The sequence below is a fragment of the Alligator mississippiensis genome, chromosome 16, assembly GCF_030867095.1.
Source record: "Alligator mississippiensis isolate rAllMis1 chromosome 16, rAllMis1, whole genome shotgun sequence".
NCBI classification, from domain to species: Eukaryota; Metazoa; Chordata; order Crocodylia; family Alligatoridae; genus Alligator; species Alligator mississippiensis.
The window spans coordinates 9,747,602-9,767,348 of NC_081839.1; the positions used below are offsets into that span (position 1 = coordinate 9,747,602).

Sequence of the window (19,747 nt, forward strand, 5' to 3'; positions counted from 1 at the left end):
TCAGTACAAAAATACAGCCATGGAGGCACCAAACGTCTGCACCTAGTCTGATCTTTGAATTCTGTCTCAGTGGCCTAAAGCTGGGATAGAAACTCTGGATGGCCTCCACTCCTCCAAAAACTTTGGCGTAGATATGTGTATTGAAGGTCTGGGTGGCCTGTTATGCACATGCCATGATCTGGAAGGATCAATGGTTGCCAAACTTGCTTCAGTCCCAAGCCTGTTTTCTTCAGATGTCACTTGATGTTCTGAACTTGATGATCTTTATAAAAAATGACAAGTTTGAGTCCTTTGGTTGCAGTAATTTAGGAGCTAGTATAAGGGCACTGACTTTCTGAGTTACCCATTAACTCCTTGGCTATTCAAATAATACTGCTCACAACCACTGCATTTCAAGCTCTCATAATTCTTCAAAGGTTTGTCTTTTAAACTGAAATGTTCTGTATGTGACCACTGCCTTGGTTTCCCCGAGCCTTGTAACCCAGGAGCTCTTGCCCCTTTATCAGTAGCTCCCTGGTAATGTGGTGTCCTGGACTGAACACAGTGTACCACATAGGTCACTGAAGAGTGGCAGCCATGTCTCTGCTTCATTCTTGCAAACTGCCAAAGCTGCATTGGATTTTTGTAACCACAGAGCGCTGGAAACTTGCTGCTCACACTCATTCGTTCCTGCATCACAGACTTCTCCTCAGTGAGAGTGCACGCCTTTGTGGATGAAGAGGTCAGGCCTAGTCAGGGGTTTGGAATGATTTTGAATATCTGCAATAATATTTGCAATCACTGGGTGCATCTGTACATGAATTAAAGCGAGCAATAAACTCTGGAGCTGTTTGAACTAGAGGAAACTGCTTGCAGGTGCAGTGTCTATATGTGTGCCTGGGACAGCAGCAATTTGAACTGGGGCGGAGCAGGCCCCCAGCTGCATAGGCCAACTGGGTGCAATTTACACCGCTGGTCAGCATCTACATGTGTGTTGCAATGCAGCAAATTACTCGGTCATAAGATAGTACTGACCTCAACGGTTCTATCTTATGCCAGAGTTAGTTTACTGCGCCCCAATACCAGCACACATGTAGACAGTGATGCTTTCCTGCAGAGCTAATTAGTCTACTCTCCAGAAAAGTGCACATGTAGATGCACCCACTGGGGGATCAGGCGACTTGGTTAAGGGTGGAGTAATCAGATCACATAGTGGTCTGATTGGTGGGTGCCCATTCTGGGGTCGAAGAGCCACGTGTGTGGCCAAGTGGGTGGGTAGAACGGTTAGGTTCATCACTTGGTGAGTGGGAAGTGAAGTTGAGTAGGCTGGTTCCAGTGTGGCCAGGCTGATGGGTGAGGCTGTGTGGTCTGCTGGGTAATAACCAGGTCACATGGCTCTGGAGGTATGGGTAAAAGTGCTGGATGGCACAACTTCATGGAGGAGGGAAGGTACATTGCCTGGACAGGCGGAGTAATGAGTTTCAGTGGCATGGCTGTGCTATTCAGTGGTGGATGTGGGTATCAGCACAACAGCACTCAGCCAATTTCTTCATGGCTCTCTCCTTAAAGCAAATTTTCTTGCCAAGCTTGGCTGAGAGGCTAGTCTCATTCTCATGGGCTTTCAGCTTGGCATAGTAATCAGAGAACTTGTTGTAGAGAATGGAAATGGGCATCCCATTGAGAATGATGCCAAAGGAGATGCATCCAAATGCCACCATCCTGCCCAGCACTGTGTCGGGCACGGTGTCTCCATAGCCCACTGTGGAGAGGCTGACCTGAAAGAGGGTTGAGAGAGAAAGAATAAAATCCCATCAACTCATGTCCTAGCAGGCTGCTCCTGGCCTGATTGCCCACTGAGCCAGGTCCTTACTACCAAAAAAGGTCCTTGTCCTCACTCTCATAGTCTGACCTGTCTCTCCCATTTGAAAGCTGGGTAATAGCTCTCCTGGGTACCCAGACCCCACTTATACACGCCTGATATCACTCCACATGTCTTCCATGTGCCCAAGTTGGGGATCAGCTTGACTGTCCACCCCACTGTATCAGCTCTCATGCCCAGACAGAGTTAGCTTGTGTTCTTTCCCCTCATGGCCACAACTGCACGTGACTCTCTCCACTCCCACGACCTGTGCACTACACTACATGCTTTCCTCAACTCCAGGGGTGGCCATGTGATAACAATCCTCTTCTCTTCTCCAAACTCATGGGTATGCCATCACTGCAGACGTTGCTTCTAAGCCCCTGCTATTAAAATACAGAACAATCTCATCCGGGTTTGGTGGATCTGGACCAACTAAGGGTGTGAGGTAGAACCTAGGTTTCATTTTAATTTGGATTGCTAGCCTGTCCACTTTGCAGTGAGCTGCAAGCTAAACTCCTCCTATGCTGATTTGATGGGATGAGCATGAGTTCTTGAGGTGATGTGACGGTGAAAAAACTAAATGTGATTTGAGGGGATATCAGATGAGGTATTTCCAGTAAAGATAAGGAAGTATCCAGTGAAGTAGAAGTCAGGGTCAGGAGGGGAGATGTAATTGTTCTCAGTGCCGTAGCAAGGGGAAGGAGGAGGGGAGCAAGGAGACCGCCCTGGGCGCTGAAGTGAAAGGGTGCCAATGGGCACTGCCCAGCCAGGGCAGGACACAGGATGGAGCTGCAAGTGGCTCATTTGGGGGGCACAGGGATGGGAGGAGGGTGGCTCCTGCTGCTGCATGCACTCCCAGGCAAGCATGGGGGGGCATGTGCCCCGCCGGATCTGTGCGCAGGTTGGGGGCGAGCTGCCACTGCAGGCTTTGCTCTGGGCGCCAAACTTCCTCACTATAGTGCTGATTGTTCTGTATAAATACAATTTGGGAAGCGGGGTGGTGTGATGAACACCAAGAAAGGAAGTGAACTATTTAAGCTTAAGGACAATGTTGGCTCAAGAACAAATGAATATAAACTGGCCATGGACATATTTAAACTGGATATCAGAAGATTCCTAACAAGCAGAGCAGTGAGGTTCTGGAACAGCCTCAAATAGGAGTAGTGAGGGCAAAAAAACACAACTATTTTTATGATGGAGCATGCTTTTACCAAGGCCAGACTAAAGAGATTGTGAAGCTGGCTTTCTGGCCGCAGGCTAACAATTGTGCTAGAATGGCGGTGTTGTTCTGGCCGTTAACTCTTATTAGACTGAAGGGAAGAGGCAGGAAAAATAAAAATCCATGAGTGGGTGCAGATGATGATGAGTGATGGCCTCTCTAGCCTGGCCTGGCCAGTTCAGGATATCAGTACAGGTAAGGACAGTGCAGCCCAGCTGTCTGAAGGTCCGTGCACACTATATTCCCCAGTCGATGGGTGGTGGAGCTCACACCCTTTCGTGTGAGCTCACCCCTTAAGCCAGTGCTTCCCAACCTTTTTCTCAGCATGACCCCATTTAAACATTGGAAATTTTTTGCCACCCCAAAGTGATGCAGACAAGATCAATGCCCCCACCCCCAGCATGTGGCACGGCCAGAGTGGAGCCCATCGGAGTGGGGAGGAAGGATGCAGGCTTCCTGCTGAAGACTTCCTGCCATGCTGCCCTTCCTCCAGGGGCCTCTGCAGCCCACTGAGCAGGAGGGCAGCAAGCCAAGCCCTGAGCCCACAGTGGGCCTGCATCCGCCCCTGCCCCATACACAAATCTAGGGGGGCCAGGCCCCTGCCATGCTTCCTTCCCCAGGAGTGTGTGCAGCAGCAGGGAGCCAGCACCACTGCTGTCCCCCAGACAAGTCATCCCTGGTTCCTTCCTGCTCCCCCAGCTGGGCCCCATATTCTCACCCCAGGCTCCATGCACTGGCCTGACTGGGCAGCACCCCCAGCCACAACCCTGCCCCATTCCCTCCCTCGCCATACGGTCCTCAATCTGCCCTCTCCCACCCCACTACACTTATCTGGAGGGCGCTGCAAGATGCTACCTGGCTGCCATGGGCATGTGTGCGCGCACATGCACGTGGCACCCCTTCCTGACTGCCCCCCTCCCAGGCTAGAAGTCTGCCAGCCTGCAAGGGGAAACCCACCGTTCCTGCTTTTTTCTGTGATTTTCATCATAAACAGTTGTCACTGTTGAGTGTCTTTGCGACCCCATTTTTTAGTGTTGCAACCCCAATTGTGGACATGACCCTAAGGTTGGGAACCACTGACTTAAGCCAAGCTCCAACAAATGACCCTCTGGCTAAGTCCTGAACACCTGGAATGTGAACTTTCACTCCTTGCTCACACCCGTGCATTGAAATGTTACCTTTCCTACCTCTTCCCTTCAGTCTAATAAGAGTCTGGGGCGTAGCTGGCCAGGACAACACCACCGTTCTAGCAGAATTGTTAGCCTGTGGCCAGAAAGCCTTGGTAAATGTGAGCAAGAGCACCTGCATGCAGCAGGGAGAGGTTGGGGACTTGACAGTCCTGAGCCCTCTAATGGCAATCCATAGCTCTGCAAGTGAGGGGGTAAAAACCTCAGGGTAGACTTGGACCCAGAGCTGATGGGTCAGAAGGCTTATGACAAGACTGAGGCTACAGTCGAGCAGAGATTAGGGCTGTGGAGTTCATGCCACCTGTCAATGAGAGGATGCATGGCTCATGAGGGTGGTGCTGCTACCAGTGCTTCCATACACCACGCTGGTCTTCATACTGGTCCTCATAGCAGACTGTCTGCAGGATCCAAAGGGACATGTGTATCTTCTTCTAGGGCTCGAGCTTGGCAAAGCCAGCTAGAACCACCCTGTACAAGGCTTAACTGACCAAGGGCTGGGGGTTTCCAGATATGCTGCTCTTTCTCTGGGCAAAGTAATGAGCCAGGGTCTATAAGCTGGCAGTAACAGGAGGGTTCAAGGTGACATGCTTTATCTGGTACCTTGATGGAGGCCTGCTTCAGCATGGCAGGTGTACACTGTGCCCAGAACACACTTGTCGGCCTGGGACCCTCCATGGTCCGACCAGATCCTGGAGCAGTTCCACAACCCCTATGAGCTGAAAGACAAGGCCCAGAAACCCTAATGAACTATTGCAAGATGCAAGTAGTAGTGAGGGTGAGAGACAGACTGTTGCTGGTGAGCGTGTTCCCCATTGGGCATGTCTATACATGCATTAATGTGCCATAATTATTATGGCGCATTAAGTTGAGGACCTGTAACAACAGATACTAAGTTAATGCACCATAATTGGTGCTACTGCAGTAGCGCTGGTGCACATCTTTTAGGTGATGCTAATGTGCAGTAGGATTAGTCTACTGAGCTTTCAGCATCTTGTGTAGAAATGCCCAGTGATAGCTCCTAGGCCCGGTGGAAAAGCATGTGTCACAAGGGCCTACAGAAAGAACAGAGGGATCTCAACCGGCAGATATCCACTGAGTAATCCCAGTGCGGGAAGTGCAGCCCAGAGTGGGAGTTGGCAGCCCTCCAGACCTGCCTGGGATACAGACAACTGATCACTACTCTGGAACTGCACAAACCAGAGAAGTCTTGGGGAAAGTGATCTGGCTCCTCTGGTTGCTGACGGGGGGATGAACCTGAATGGGGAGGCTGTGCTGTTTGGCTACTTGACAAAAAAGCAAAGGACCCTGATGGGCCACTTTGACCACTTCGTTTTCTGCTTCAAAAATGCTCTGCGGAAAAACCTAAGAACTTGCTGCCGTACGAGCATCTGAGCCTCCCAGTAGAGGACTGCGTAAGACTGGGGGTGAACAAACTGCAACTGTACTTCCAAAAACCAGAGGAAGACAAAGGGGAGAGAAAAAGAGGCAGTAGAAACCTGGAAGAGGAAACATGGCACATGGTTTTTCATGACATGAACACAGAAGACGACTGCTGAAGACCAGTGGTGCCATGAATCTGGACTGGGAAGGGAAAGAGGAGGGTTTGGTGTCGGTTGGGATGTGGTTGTGGGGACTGGGGATGGGGCTAAGTAGATGCAGCGAGTGGAAATGTAAATGTAACTGGCAGTGATGTTTTGTGTGAACTGTTTGGTCATGATGTTGAACTGTACAACCAAATAACTGTCTATATATACATGTGACTTTAGTTCTGATTTAAAAAAAGAACATCAGCCCAATGATTTTATCTGTAATTGTGTCCTGTTACTCCAGCACCATCTGAGCCTGTTGCTACAGTAATCGAGCGACAACACCAGAAGCTTTGAGGGCCCCAGTCAGTTCCTTTACTTGAAGTGCATCCAGACATTTCAACTCTGATTTCTCATGGCTCTGGCTATTGTCTTGTTTAGCCACTTAAACCAAGGCCATGTTGGTGTGAGACTCCCACTGCCTGATCTAGTGATGTCTACCTGCTGTTTGCAGTGGTTTAAACACCAGCACAGAGGGCATATGGGTGCAGAGGGAATCAGTCCCCTCATCTCAAGCTTATGCTGATTTTACAAACTTTTTTTTCCAGAAGTTTGAGCTAAACCTTTATCATCATCCACTAGATTTGGAGAGCTTAGGGCCCAGGCCTGTACAGGAAGAGCTTCACAGGTCAGATCCCTGGACTAAGAAAGGGGTACACAGATAAGGGACTGATTTTCAGGGAGCAAAATCTGGGACAAAAATGCTACACAAGTTCTGGAACAAGAAGTAGTCAACCCCTCTTTCCAGTTCATTACCAGTTGCCCCAGTGCAGCTCTTTGCACGGCTGATTAACAACATGGAGAGATAGAGTTAATTAGTTGGCTCAGGCCCACCATACTGTGAATGCAATATGAGGCAATATCCAGGACCAACATTTTTCAAATTTGGGACTTAAGATGGGAGCATGTGAACAGGAACCTGAACACATTGAGGTAGAGGAGGATCCTGCTGTGCCTGTGATTTTTTCCAGCAGCTCAGCCACAAATAGCATAGGGTTGAACACTGAGCTCTATCCTCTTGCTGTTGTGTGCGTCTTCCAAAGAAATGGGATTTAATTTTATCGAGTCAGAACCGTCTCTGACTGACTATTCCTTTAGGAAATTCCGATATCATCTGTAGCGAGTGCAAAGCTGCGGGTTTTTAGCAGGCTCCATACAACTAATGGGAAAGAGAACAGGGGGAGCTACTGAAATGAAGAAAACTCAGTCATAAACAGTAAGTGCCTACACAGGGAACATGGCTTCAATAATGGGCTCTTCACCCAAGCAAAGGCAGAACAAGAGCCAATGTCTGGAAGCTGAAGCCAGATGAATACGGACTGCAAATGAGGAACAATTTACAACAGAGAGGACAATTAGCCATAATTAAGAACAACTTCCCACTGTTGTGGCGGATTCTTTGTCTGTGTGAGCTGAATATTGAATCTCTCTCTAAAAGAGCGCTCTAGTTTAAACAGGGATTAATTCAGGGTGGTTGTGTGGCCTGGGCCATGCAGGAGGTCAAACTAGATAAACACAGTGGTCCCTTCTGCCCTTATAACCTATTGATTAAAAACCCTGCTTAGTGCTGGAGTCTCAAATGCTTTGTTTCTTTTCTTGGAATCACAACTTGTATTGTCAATACAAAAGCTTCACCCTCTGCCACTCTCTGCCCTCTCACCTGAACTCAGGCCAGAATAGTGCAACTCAGTGTATTCATCTTGAGCCCAGCTCAGTTCAATGACCCCCCTTCCCTGTGCAGGTCCATTCCCCCCTTGCTGTTCCTGTGACGTAGGGACCTGCGCTATAGATCCACCCCGCATGCTCCATGCCCCATTTCCCACTAGCAGGCTCCATGTGTCTCTCTCTGCCTCCTGATTTTGGATCCTGATTGGTGTGTTGTCTCTTTACGCTCCGCTTGGCCAAGCCAGGTTCATGTACTTTCTGTCCCCCAGGGATAAGATCCAGCCTTACTAATGTCCCTTGCTTCATGAGACCAGGCCTGAAGCTACATCACCTCCCTCCCCTGATCTCTATGCCTTCCTGCCATGAGTTCAAGACTTTTTCTGTGCGAGTCTCCTGCACCCTCCACTGGCCACAGACATGTCTCTCCCTCCAACATGATCCCAGCCACCCCATCTCTCCCTGAGCCTGGGCCACATTAGCACTCAGTGTCCTGCTGCCCTGGGGAATGGCACCTTTTAGTTCTGGCTTCAGATGCTCACTGTTCCCAAATCCTGAGGATTTATCACCCAACACCATTAACAAGAACACACAGTGCTTGGTGTGTTCAGTTTGTACAGACAATCCTTCCTGGCCTGGTACCTGAGATCCACACCCTGGATTACCTTGTCAGACCTCTCAGGTGCATGCATCCGAGCCCTGTGATTCAAAGGCTCTTTCTGTTATAAAATGTTTGCCTTCAACAAAGTAGTGCACTAATGCCCAGCTCTCACACAGCAGTTTTTGTAAAGTGCTTATCCCCATTTTACGGATGAGTAAACAGAGGAGCAGAGGTGAAGCAACTTGATCCAGATCACAAGGTTCTTATTCCATCACAGCCTGGGTAGAGGTTAATCCTGCCCAGGTGAGATGTATAGTCTGAAGTTCTTGCTGCCCTTGTGTCTCTTGAACTGCTGTGACACAGGGCCCTCTGTGCCCCCACCTCGATGACCTTACACTACATTTCTTGACCAGAGACCCCCGATCAACTGCTTTGCTTCTGGGCTTTGGGAATCTGCCAGCTATCTAATGGGTTCAGCATGTTACGCTGCCATCTTCAGTTGCAAGTTTGACTTCCGTTGTCAGAGTCCAGCCAGTAGGGTGGTAAATATTCCCCTAGCACTGAGCTCAGGCCAGCAGAATGATTTGACTACCCACATGTACCCCCGACCCAAACAAAACACTTCCCTTAATAAGGAATAGCTGCACCTTACCGCTGCCCACCACCAGGCATCAGGGATGCTGGTGAAGTTGGTGCCTGGGACATCATGTTCCACCGAGTGCATCAAAGCAGAGAATGTGAAAACACCCATGGCAATGAAGAGGAGGAGGCAGCACACCTGTTGATAGCATTGGCGGATGGTGAAACCAAAGGCTCGGAGGCCGGTGGAGTGGCGAGCCAGTTTGAGGATGCGGAAGATCCTCAGGAGTTTGATGAGTTTGAGGACTTTCCCCAGCTTGCTCACACTCTTCATTCTGTGCAGTTCCTCATGGTAGAGAATATCCCCTTCAGTTAAATATTCAAAGAGAATCTGGATGTAGAAGGGCAGGATGGCCAGCATGTCGACTACATTAAATGCAGCTCGCAAGAACTTCTGAAAGCTGGATGTTGATATGAGCCTCATGAGATACTCAGAAGTGAAGAAGACAGCACAGATAGCCTCCAGCTGCTCCATACATGCCTTTCCGGTTTTGTGTTGCATCTCCTCCACTGTGCTGAGTGTCATGCTCACAATGGAGATCAGCACAAAGAAGCTGGACATGATGGCAATGATCTTGGCAGGGATGGAAGAATAAGGATTCTCAATGAGGTTCCAAACAGCTTTCCGAAACCCTCCCAGACACTTGCCCTCAAATTCTTCCTCCCGCTCTGCGGGCTCAAGCTCTGCCTCCAGCTCCCTCTGTACTTTCAGATACTCATTGAGCTCAGACTGCTTCTCCTCAAATAGGATCCGGCAGCACTGCTGGGAGTATCGCAGATGAATGCCCCAATATTCAATTTCTTCCACAAAGTTTGCAGGGCACAGCTCATCCATTATCCAAAGGACCCCGCTCTGGTAAAAATGGAAGATGTAATAAAAAACGAAGGGGTCACGATCAAAGTAGTATTCATTCCTCTGCACTGAGTAGTCATCACAGAGCTGCAGTTTTTTCATGGGGTCTGTGTAGATTGCCAGCTTCCCAATTCTGGTGATGGGGTAACGAGCAGCCACTTTGCAAGCAATCCGAAAAGATGTGCCCCCAACATTGATGTTGAGGAAGTATCGGTTCTGTTGCGGAGGAGCGTTGCTCTTCTCCTGGTTCCCGTCAGTCACATTTTGCATGGAGCTCCACTGCTTAATCAAGCTGCCTTGTGCAAAAGGGAAAACAGTTACCTCTTTCTCTGGAGTTGGACAGCAATCTTGGCGGCTCCCTATCTTCAGGTTGTCATAAAGACTTGCACGCCTCATCCCCAGCTGTCTTATGGCACCTGACATTTCACACCAGAGACCCACAAAATTATGGCCTCTGGCTTGATGGCTCTGGCTTCGTGTTTCCCTTACATATGTTGACTAAGAAAAGCTCCCTAAGCTTGTGAAGAGGCTATTGAGAGTGCTCCACCCTCAGTGCCAAAGGCTACAGGCTGTGCTGGAGCTCTGTGTACTGCTGGGCTCACAAAGCTGATAGCTTATGAGATTTACTGACTGGAATTAAGCTGTGGAGGTCAGAGGTAGCTAAGTTCTAGCTCCTTAAAACATTAGTAAGATTGAAGTGTTAGCCCTTTTATGTAAGGAGCTATATCCAGGTATACATTTCTTTCAGTCCTCCTTTTATCCTCTTCATTTTAGTTGGTTGCTTCTAGCTCCTTTCCAGATAAGGGTACAAGTATTTATCATTTCTGTATTTGAATCAGGAAAAAAAAAGCACATCATGGGAATTCATTTTCATTCAATCCCTGCTAATGTCTGAATTGCTAAGGAGGTAACAAAAACAAATGTCAACTCTAACATTGTTATCTCCAGCTCAGGTGCTGCTTTAAGATTTGTTCATTCATTACCTATTTGTGCATTAAAACTCTCCTTGTCTCAGTGGAGCTCCATGCAAAATGTGACTGATGGGAACCATTACTTTTCTGCAGCATTGAAACAAGATAAACTTTCACAGACTGAACAAAGCTGAAGATCTGTTGGCTCCTAGCCCAGTCTATGCAAGACAAAACCTCTCTCAACTTGTACAGTCTAGTAAGAAAGTATTGAGGGCTTCTATCATTCTCCTCACATTGCTCAACAGCCTACAGGACGGCAGAATGATCATCAGCAGCTGACCCTTTGCCCCATTTTGTAGATCAATGGTTGTTAACAAGGGATACGTGTACCCCTAGGAGTATTTAAAAGGGTCATAAGGGGTACGTAGAACTGCGTGCATGCACACAGCCACAGAGCAGCGTGTGGGCAGCCTGGAGTGCAGCCAGGCCATGTGGAGAACAGCTGGGTGCAGCTGTTAAGTTCTTGGGGGAGAAAGTGGGGCTGGGGCTTTCCAGCTAGGCAGCGTGTAGGACTGAGCCATGGGTGGGGGGGTGGCTCCACCGCTGCACAAACCCTGGGACGACACAGGGGGCCTGTGCCACCACATCTGTGTGCAGAGCGGGCTGGGGCCAGGGCCACACTGGGCTCTTCCTGGCAGGGGGTGCTGGCCCGGGCTGCACTCGGGGTGGGCAGCAGCAGTGCTGGGAGGGAAGGTGGGGCTACAGCAAATTTTGGGGAGGCCGCAGAACTGCTCACGGCTCTGTCCTGTGCTCTGCCCCAGTCCTACTCCCTCCTTCACCGTGGTGCCTTGATCTGCTCTCCCCGCCCCCGCTTAAAAACAAGAAAAAAATATAAAGGGGTACATGAGCTGAAACTTTGAGACAGAAGGTATACCCTTGTTAAAAATGTGGAAAACCCATTGTAGATAACTTTGCAGTGAATTAGTTAATATATGTAACCTGCTTTGAGATTCTAGTGGAAGAGGCTAGAGCAAAAACAAAGCCCTGCTTCTGATCTCACATGTTCTGTGGCCCCTTTCTATAATTGTCTCTATATTCCTTTTTACATAGAGCCTACTGGGTAATTTTACTACTATTGAGCACTGAGGAACCCTGAACTGACTGCTGAGACCCCAATACAGGACTAGCAGATGCATCTATCAAGTGTGTATGTTAGTGTTGCTTAAGACTGCACGATGATGCCAAATTAAGTGATAGGCGACTTGCTTGGCACACAGGTTCACCCAAGACCTACTCCAAAGTTTAGGGGAATCCAGTGCCACCCTGATATGGTAAACTTCCTGTCGCCAGCAGCAGCAGCAGCATCATGCCTCCTATGATGCTCTGTGCAAGCTGCTTCCTACAGTGTAACTTTATCCATGTTACAATTCAGGTAGGCTAATCAATACTGCTGAGTGATGGTATGAGCATTTCCCTAGTCATACAGACACAGTGACAGTTCCCAGTTTTGGAGGTAGCCTGGCCAGATGAGTACAGTGTACTTGAGGAACACTGCCAGACAGCAACCTTACTATGTAGGCACAACTCCACAAGCTTAAGGAGACAGAATACATAAAAGGTGGAACCTGACCCTACACATCTTAACTTATGCTTTATTTTTTTAGAAATCAGAAAAGCCAAATGTTTCCCTGCATCCAGGTAAGCAATGACATCATTCTCCTGTTAACCATCTAAGATCCTGTACAACCCAAAGTCAAAAGGCTGCACAGTGCACCTTGGGCTGAGCCATCCTGTCGTGATTAGTGTTGGATGCTCGTACTTGTGTTTGGATTCCACATCAGGAAGGCCAGGAGCCATGTCTTCTTGGATTCAATACACTGCTGAGCACAGTGACTACATTGTCACAAGACATGACCTGAGAAATAAAAATCCAAACAGCCACAAACAGTTCTTTAAAAGTTTTATTCTCCCATAAACTGTAACATTTTCATATATCTGTCAGTCATCCAGAAGCAGAGTGCTCCACCCTCACAGATTCAGCGTCTCATTCTGTGCTATCCCAAAGCTGGGAAGAAGTGGAATTTTAAATAATTCATAACTCTTACAAACCCTCTCCCCTGTGCTACAAATGCACAGGTGCTTGCTGTACAAAACCCAAAGGAGTCCTGCACTCTGAGACTGCTGGCTGGAGTGTTTGCCCTCTAAGTAGAATTCTCAGCTTACATTCAGCAAACATGGAAACAGAGGTAACTACTGGTTTAAATGGGGGAAAAGAGTGCACATCCCTTCCCCTCTGCTAGTAGTTCCCTCTACAGTAGCAATGCCTTATACACACGTACACAAACTGAAAAGCCAATGGTCTACTGCATGAACTGATTTCATGAAGGTAGCAACTGGTTATGACACCAAAATTAAGAGCTAAAAGCAATGAAATGCAAAACTGACTCCTGCAGTTTTTGGTTTTGACAAGATTTGCTCAGATGCTCTTCCAACTACATTAAACAGGCAACTTCTAGGAAACCCAGCGTTAAGGTGGGAACATTAGGCTGAATACTACAAGAAGCAGAGAACACTTCTTACATAGACTTCAGTGGGAATGAAGAGCACTTGGGTCCCAAATGCCACATCATGTGCCTAGAAGCTAAAGCTCAACCCGTCATCAGTGAAAAGCCTAGAGGTACAGGAAGCATGTCAGTTTTTCAACTCCTTGATGGGTTAATGCCAGCAGGTAATACTTTGAAGACTTGTAGTACAGTAAAATTATATCATGACTATAATCTCTGGTGAGAAGCAGCATGTGAAATATCCTCTCTAGGGTAATCATTACAGCATCCCAAGAATTGCCATCACCTTCATGGGACATTTGATTTCACAGCACCAGAAGGGTCATTTCTGATTCTCCAATGCCAATTTCTTACAGTATATATATTTGTGCTGGGGGAACATCCTTAATTATTTTAGTGCAACTGTCACCCAATCAAACCCCTGAGACCTTGTCAAGATCCATCTGAACAGCATCTGCAGGGAGTGCGAAGATGATTGAGCCAACCTGCAGGCAGGAACTTCCTGAAAAAAAGCAGAAAAACAAAAAAGTGTGATTATTGACAATCCTCTGTGCCAGGGGTTTGGATTTCATTTCAGTTTTAAAGCTGTGGGGGGAAAACAAACCACTCTAAAGAGGCCAAAAGATTAGCAAAGTATCCCAGCATTCAGGAGTTTGAAGCTTCCCCTGGATTCAACACCCACACACATCTGCCCCAACACCGACACACATCTGCCCAGTTATCAAATAGCCACTGAAAGAAGAGACAGTAGGCTTCTCAGAACAGAAGAGTTTGGAGGTAGGACAGCAGTCAAAACCACTTCCATACCACAAAAAATTTGGCAGTGGGGAGGGACCCCATCCTTACTCTTACTCAGAGATTAGCACTGTGCATGCATGCATGAAAGCGTGTGTGTTGAGGGAAAATGCTCTCCTGCACACAGAGAACACAACTCACTGGGGCACAGGCAGCTGAGAAGTGCATTTACAGGAAAGACATGGGGATAACCTCCCAGAGAGAAGAGCTGGTGGTGAGCTGGGATGGGACAAGGAGCATCTTCTCCCCTGCAGAAAAAAGGTGCTCAGGAAGGGGTGGGCTCTCTCCCCCTCCGAGTAGCTGCACCGAGTGGTTCGGATCCAGTGTAGGGGTAAGAAACCTACCCATCAGGGAAATGTAGTTGAGGGTCTTCTGGCAGGCATGAGCTGTTCCTTGGAAGTTTTTTCAAGGCTGATACTGGTGAAGCTGCTCTTTTTTCTGGATCGTCGCCATGCAGTGATGCAGCCTATACCCACCAGAACACTCAGGAGCACTGCACAGTAAAGAGCAGAAAACTGCTTCAATATCACCTTATATTAGACAGTAAATGCAATTCAGCTGCTCCAGCCCAGTGCCCATGAGAAAGGCCAGTCAAAAACCTTTAAGGATAAGCAGCAGGCTGAGTGCCTTGGAGGAGTGGAAGGGAAAGGAAGTTAGTGCCTGTCCCATGCTGGGTGATTCCGTTTCAGGCAGCAGGTGGCACAACATGGCTTAGATGGCTGTGGGGCTACAACATGATGCAAGAAGAAGGAGTTTGGGAACCCTAGAACAGGACAAGGCTCCGGTAAGCTATTACTGAACAAACAGCATCTGAATCACTCTGACCTGAGCCCCATTTCACTTAACTCCACTAAGCAAAAGCCAAGATGAGCTGTAGCTTTGGAGTCTCACATACCAATGGTAGCTATCACCCACAAGGGAGCTTGATGCAGAAGTGATCCTGGGGTCTCAGATGGAGTCTCTGAAATGAAAGCACAGGACAGTCAGTCATTGGATATTTAAACGATCTTTGTCACCTTGAGCTTGAAGCCAACTCTGAGAGGAGTGTAGAACTGTCTGAGCAAGATCATGAGCTCTACTGTTCATTCCTGCTGGATCCCACCACCACAGGGAGATCTTTCAAGCAAGATTTGCCCCTGCTGTTTCTGTGCAAAAAACCCACACGCACCAGGAAAAAGGGACTCACAGGATGGCGAAGGGGGAAAACAGAGCTAACATGGCGCTGGGGGAAACTGAAGAACTACTGAAGAACTTCCTCTGTCCAACCCAAGAAAGTCTTGGGCCTCAAACGCGCCATGGAAATGCACAATTGACTCACATCTGGTTAAATGGTCATTCAGGAGCAGAATGCACCTCTGTAAAGGACCAATACTCAAAGCATCCCACTCCTCATTGCATCTCCACCCACTCACCCACCTACACTCCCAGCCCTCCAGCTTCAGCATCTGCCTGTTGGCGCTCTTGCCCCCTCAGCCTGTGACCATCTCAGTCCATTCACATCTCTGACCTGTGCTGGCCGTGCTGGGCCCCACAGAGGACAGGGCCTCATGGAGCTGGCAGGCTTCGGCAGATTCATCCGTGCCATCAGGACAGTCCCTGTGGCCGTTGCAGAGGTGCCCCCGGGGCAGGCACAGACTGGCAGTCCTGCACTGCCACAGGTGGGGCCCGCACGGAAGCCCGGGGGTGCTGCTGCAGGTGCTCTCGTCACTGCCGTCCGCGCAGTTGCGCTCCCCGTCGCACGTCTGCTGCAGCGGCACGCAGCCCCCCTGGAGACAGCGAAACTCGTCCGCGCCGCACGGTGGGGCCTCTGCGACCAGGGGAGAGCAGGGAAATGAGGGGGACTAGGGTGAGGCCAGAGCTCCCCGGGCCCCTCTCAGGCCGTGCTGGGGGAGCAGGGCAGTAGTGGCAGACGCCTGCCCCAGGGGACCTTACGCAGCAGCTTTTAAATGGCCTCTGTCACCTGGAGGCAGCGCCGAGAGGAGTTCAGAACTGTTGGCAAAAAACTGAGCTCTCCTGTTCACTCCTGCCGAATCCCATCACCACAGGGTATTATTACTTCCAAGCAAGATCTGCCCCTGCTACTGCTGGGTAAAAAGCCCACATGCACAAGGGAAAAGAGACTCACAGGATGGCCAAGGGGGAAAACAGAACTAACACGGCATTGGGGGAAACTGAAGAACTGTGCGCTTGACAAACTTTCGAAATTCCTCTCTCCAAGAGGTAGCTGGGAACGTCTGCACGCCAGAAGTTTGCACAGACACCGCTTCCTCTGCTAGAAGGGCCAGGAAATGTCAGGAAGGGACAGTTTCAAGCAGCTTCCTCTGCCCAACTCAAGTCTTGGGCCTCAAACGCGCCATGGAAATGCACAATTGACTCACGTCTGGTTAAACGGTCATTCAGGAGCAAAATGCACCTCTGTGAAGGACCAATACTCAAAGCATCCCAACTCCTTATTGCATCTCCACCCACTCACCCACCTACAACTATACACTCCCATCCCTTCATCTGCTTGCTGGCGCTCTTGCCCCCCACCCAGCCTTTGACCATCTCAGTCCAGTCACATCTCTGACCTGTGCTGGCCGTGCTGGGCACCGTGGAGGACAGGGCCTCGTGGAGCTGGCAGGCTTCGGCAGATTCATCCGTGCCATCAGGACAGTCCCGGCGGCCGTCACAGAGGTGCCCCCGGGGCAGGCACAGCCTGGAGGTCCTGCACTGCCAGAGGTGGGGCCCACACGGGAGCCCAGGGGTGCTGCAGGTGCTCTCGTCACTGCCGTCTGTGCAGTCGCGCTCCCCGTCGCACATCTGCTGCAGCGGCACGCAGCCCCCCTCGACACAGCGGAACTCGCCCGCGCTGCACAGTGGGGCCTCTGCGACCGGGGGAGAGCAGGGAGATGAGGGGGACTAGGGTGAGGCCAGAGCTCCCCGGGCCCCTCTCAGGCCGTGCTGGGGGAGCAGGGCCGTAGTGGCAGACGCCTGCCCCAGGGGACTCTACGCAGCAGCTTTTAAATGGCCTCTGTCACCTGGAGGCAGCGCCGAGAGGGGTTCAGAACTGCTGGCAAAAAACCGAGCTCTCCTGTTCACTCCTGCTGAATCCCATCACCACAGGGTATTATTACTTCCAAGCAAGATCTGCCCCTGCTACTGCTGGGTAAAAAGCCCACATGCACAAGGGAACAGAGACTCACAGGATGGCCAAGGGGGAAAACAGAACTAACACGGCATTGGGGGAAACTGAAGAACTGTGTGCGCTTGACAAACTTTCGAAATTCCTCTCTCCAAGAGGTAGCTGGGAACGTCTGCACGCCAGAAGTCTGCACAGACACCGCTTCCTCTGCTAAAAGGGCCAGGAAGTGTCAGGAAGGGACAGTTTCAAGCAGCTTCCTCTGCCCAACCCAAGTCTTGGGCCTCAAACGCGCCATGGAAATGCACAATTGACTCACGTCTGGTTAAATGGTCTTTCAGGAGCAGAATGCACCTCTGTAAAGGACCAATACTCAAAGCATCCCACTCCTTATTGCATCTCCACCCACTCGCCCACCTACAACTATACACTCCCATCCCTTCATCTGCTTGCTGGCGCTCTTGCCCCCCACCCAGCTTTTGACCATCTCAGTCCAGTCACATCTCTGACCTGTGCTGGCCGTGCTGGGCCCCGCGGAGGACAGGGCCTCGTGGAGCTGGCAGGCTTCGGCAGATTCATCTGTGCCATCAGGACAGTCCCTGCGGCCATTGCAGAGGTGCCCCCGGGGCAGGCACAGCCTGGAGGTCCTGCACTGCCACAGGTGGGGCCCGCACGGGAGCCCAGAGGTGCTGCAGGTGCTCTCGTCGCTGCCGTCTGTGCAGTCGCGCTCCCCGTCGCACGTCTGCTGCAGCGGCACGCAGCCCCCCTGGACACAGCGGAACTCGCCCGCGCCGCACGGTGGGGCCTCTGCGACCGGGGGAGAGCAGGGAGATGAGGGGGACTAGGGTGAGGCCAGAGCTCCCCGGGCCCCTCTCAGGCCGTGCTGGGGGAGCAGGGCAGTAGTGGCAGACGCCTGCCCCAGGGGACCTTACGCAGCAGCTTTTAAATGGCCTCTGTCACCTGGAGGCAGCGCCGAGAGGAGTTCAGAACTGTCGGCAAAAAACTGAGCTCTCCTGTTCACTCCTGCCGAATCCCATCACCACAGGGTATTATTACTTCCAAGCAAGATCTGCCCCTGCTACTGCTGGGTAAAAAGCCCACATGCACAAGGGAAAAGAGATGAACAGGATGGCCAAGGGGGAAAACAGAACTAACACGGCATTGGGGGAAACTGAAGCACTGTGTGCGCTTGACAAACTTTCGAAATTCCTCTCTCCAAGAGGTAGCTGGGAACGTCTGCACGCCAGAAGTTTGCACAGACACCGCTTCCTCTGCTAGAAGGGCCAGGAAATGTCAGGAAGGGACAGTTTCAAGCAGCTTCCTCTGCCCAACCCAAGTCTTGGGCCTCAAACGCGCCATGGAAATGCACAATTGACTCACGTCTGGTTAAACGGTCATTCAGGAGCAGAATGCACCTCTGTGAAGGACCAATACTCAAAGCATCCCAACTCCTTATTGCATCTCCACCCACTCACCCACCTACAACTATACACTCCCAGCTCTTCATCCGCCTGCTGGCGCTCTTGCCCCCCACCCAGCCTTTGACCATCTCAGTCCAGTCACATCTCTGACCTGTGCTGGCCGTGCTGGGCACCGCGGAGGACAGGGCCTCGTGGAGCTGGCAGGCTTCGGCAGATTCATCCGTGCCATTGGGACAGTCCCAGCGGCCGTCGCAGAGGTGCCCCCGGGGCAGGCACAGCCTGGAGGTCCTGCACTGCCACAGGTGGGGCCCGCACGGGAGCCCGGGGGTGCTGCAGGTGCTCTCATCGCTGCCGTCTGTGCAGTCGCGCTCCCCGTCGCACGTCTGCTGCAGCGGCACGCAGCCCCCCTGGACACAGTGGAACTCGCCCGCGCCGCACGGTGGGGCCTCTGCGACCGGGGGAGAGCAGGGTGGTGAGGGGAGCCCCCCGGGCCGCGCTGAGGGCCCTCCCCCGGGGCAGCCCCGTCCGCTCCCCCGCACCTGCGGTGGGCGCCGCGCAGTCCTGCTCGTCCTCCCCGTGCTCGCAGTCGTCGTGGCCGTCGCAGAGAAAGGTGCGCGGGAAGCAGTAGTCGCCGGGCGCGCAGCGGAACTCGTGCTCGGGGCACGGCGCGGGCCCTGCGCGGACGCGGCTGTCAGCGGGGCCTGCGCGACCCGCCCCCACCCCTCCCCCCGCCACGCGGCCAGCGCACCAATGAGGAGCGGGGGTGTGCGAGGGGGCCGGGAACACGCGGCGCGCAGCCAATAGGCGCTGCCGAGGGCGTGTCCCGCCTGCGCCGCTCTACAGCCCTTGCGCCCGGCTCGAGCGACCCACCCCAACCCCGACCTTGTTCGGGCGTCTGGAGGCGCGCGGGCACCAGCAACCCCGCCAGCAACAGCAGCAGCAACCGCCGACCCGCCATCTGCCCCCGACCACGATGCAGCAGACGGCGAGAAGAGCGCGCGGTGGTGCGTGCAGGCGCAGAAGACTGGGGGGCGGGACCGCGGGACGCACGCGCACGTCGCGCCCGCGAAGTCCGAAGGGGAGTGCGCATGCGCCGAGAGGCTGTTGGCGACCCTCGGTGCCCCAGCCGCCCGGGGCTGGTGCGCATGTGCTGCGGCTACACACGTGTCACCTCCCTTGACCCCGACTCGGCTTGTCACGCTGCAGTCCCGTGCACTTCTCCCTGCTCCGGGACTTCTGCTCGCCTGGGACTTATGCCAAATTTTTCCAGCAAGAACCAAAGCCAAGTACGAACAGCCACCTCCTTCCCCAGAAGCGTTGCCGAGCCGTGGACGGGCGAGGTTATGTT

At 51.6% G+C, this 19,747-nt stretch overlaps 2 protein-coding genes across 4 annotated transcripts; both read right to left on the minus strand.

The window, feature by feature from the left end:
- Window positions 1-1,481: 1,481 nt before the first annotated feature.
- Window positions 1,482-10,139, minus strand: LOC102574396 (potassium voltage-gated channel subfamily V member 2). The gene is made up of 2 exons (XM_006275884.4): window positions 8,748-10,139; window positions 1,482-1,754 (listed from the first exon to the last, which is right to left on the minus strand). Exons 1-2 carry the CDS (start codon window positions 10,008-10,010, stop codon window positions 1,482-1,484), a joined length of 1,536 nt encoding a protein of 511 aa, XP_006275946.4. The 5' UTR covers window positions 10,011-10,139.
- Window positions 10,140-12,441: 2,302 nt separating this feature from the next.
- On the minus strand, window positions 12,442-19,597 carry CD320 (CD320 molecule). Of its 3 annotated transcripts, XM_059719584.1 has the most exons (9): window positions 19,282-19,597; window positions 18,939-19,073; window positions 18,551-18,847; window positions 17,489-17,785; window positions 16,428-16,724; window positions 15,365-15,664; window positions 14,753-14,818; window positions 14,202-14,350; window positions 12,442-13,564 (listed from the first exon to the last, which is right to left on the minus strand). In XM_059719584.1, exons 1-8 carry the CDS (start codon window positions 19,544-19,546, stop codon window positions 14,205-14,207), a joined length of 1,803 nt encoding a protein of 600 aa, XP_059575567.1. In that variant the 5' UTR covers window positions 19,547-19,597; the 3' UTR covers window positions 12,442-13,564; window positions 14,202-14,204. The 3 variants fall into 3 exon arrangements, with proteins under 3 accessions (XP_059575567.1, XP_059575569.1, XP_059575568.1); XM_059719586.1 differs by lacking the exon at window positions 18,551-18,847 and having other exon boundaries at window positions 19,282-19,592; XM_059719585.1 differs by lacking the exon at window positions 16,428-16,724 and having other exon boundaries at window positions 19,282-19,586.
- Window positions 19,598-19,747: the final 150 nt, after the last annotated feature.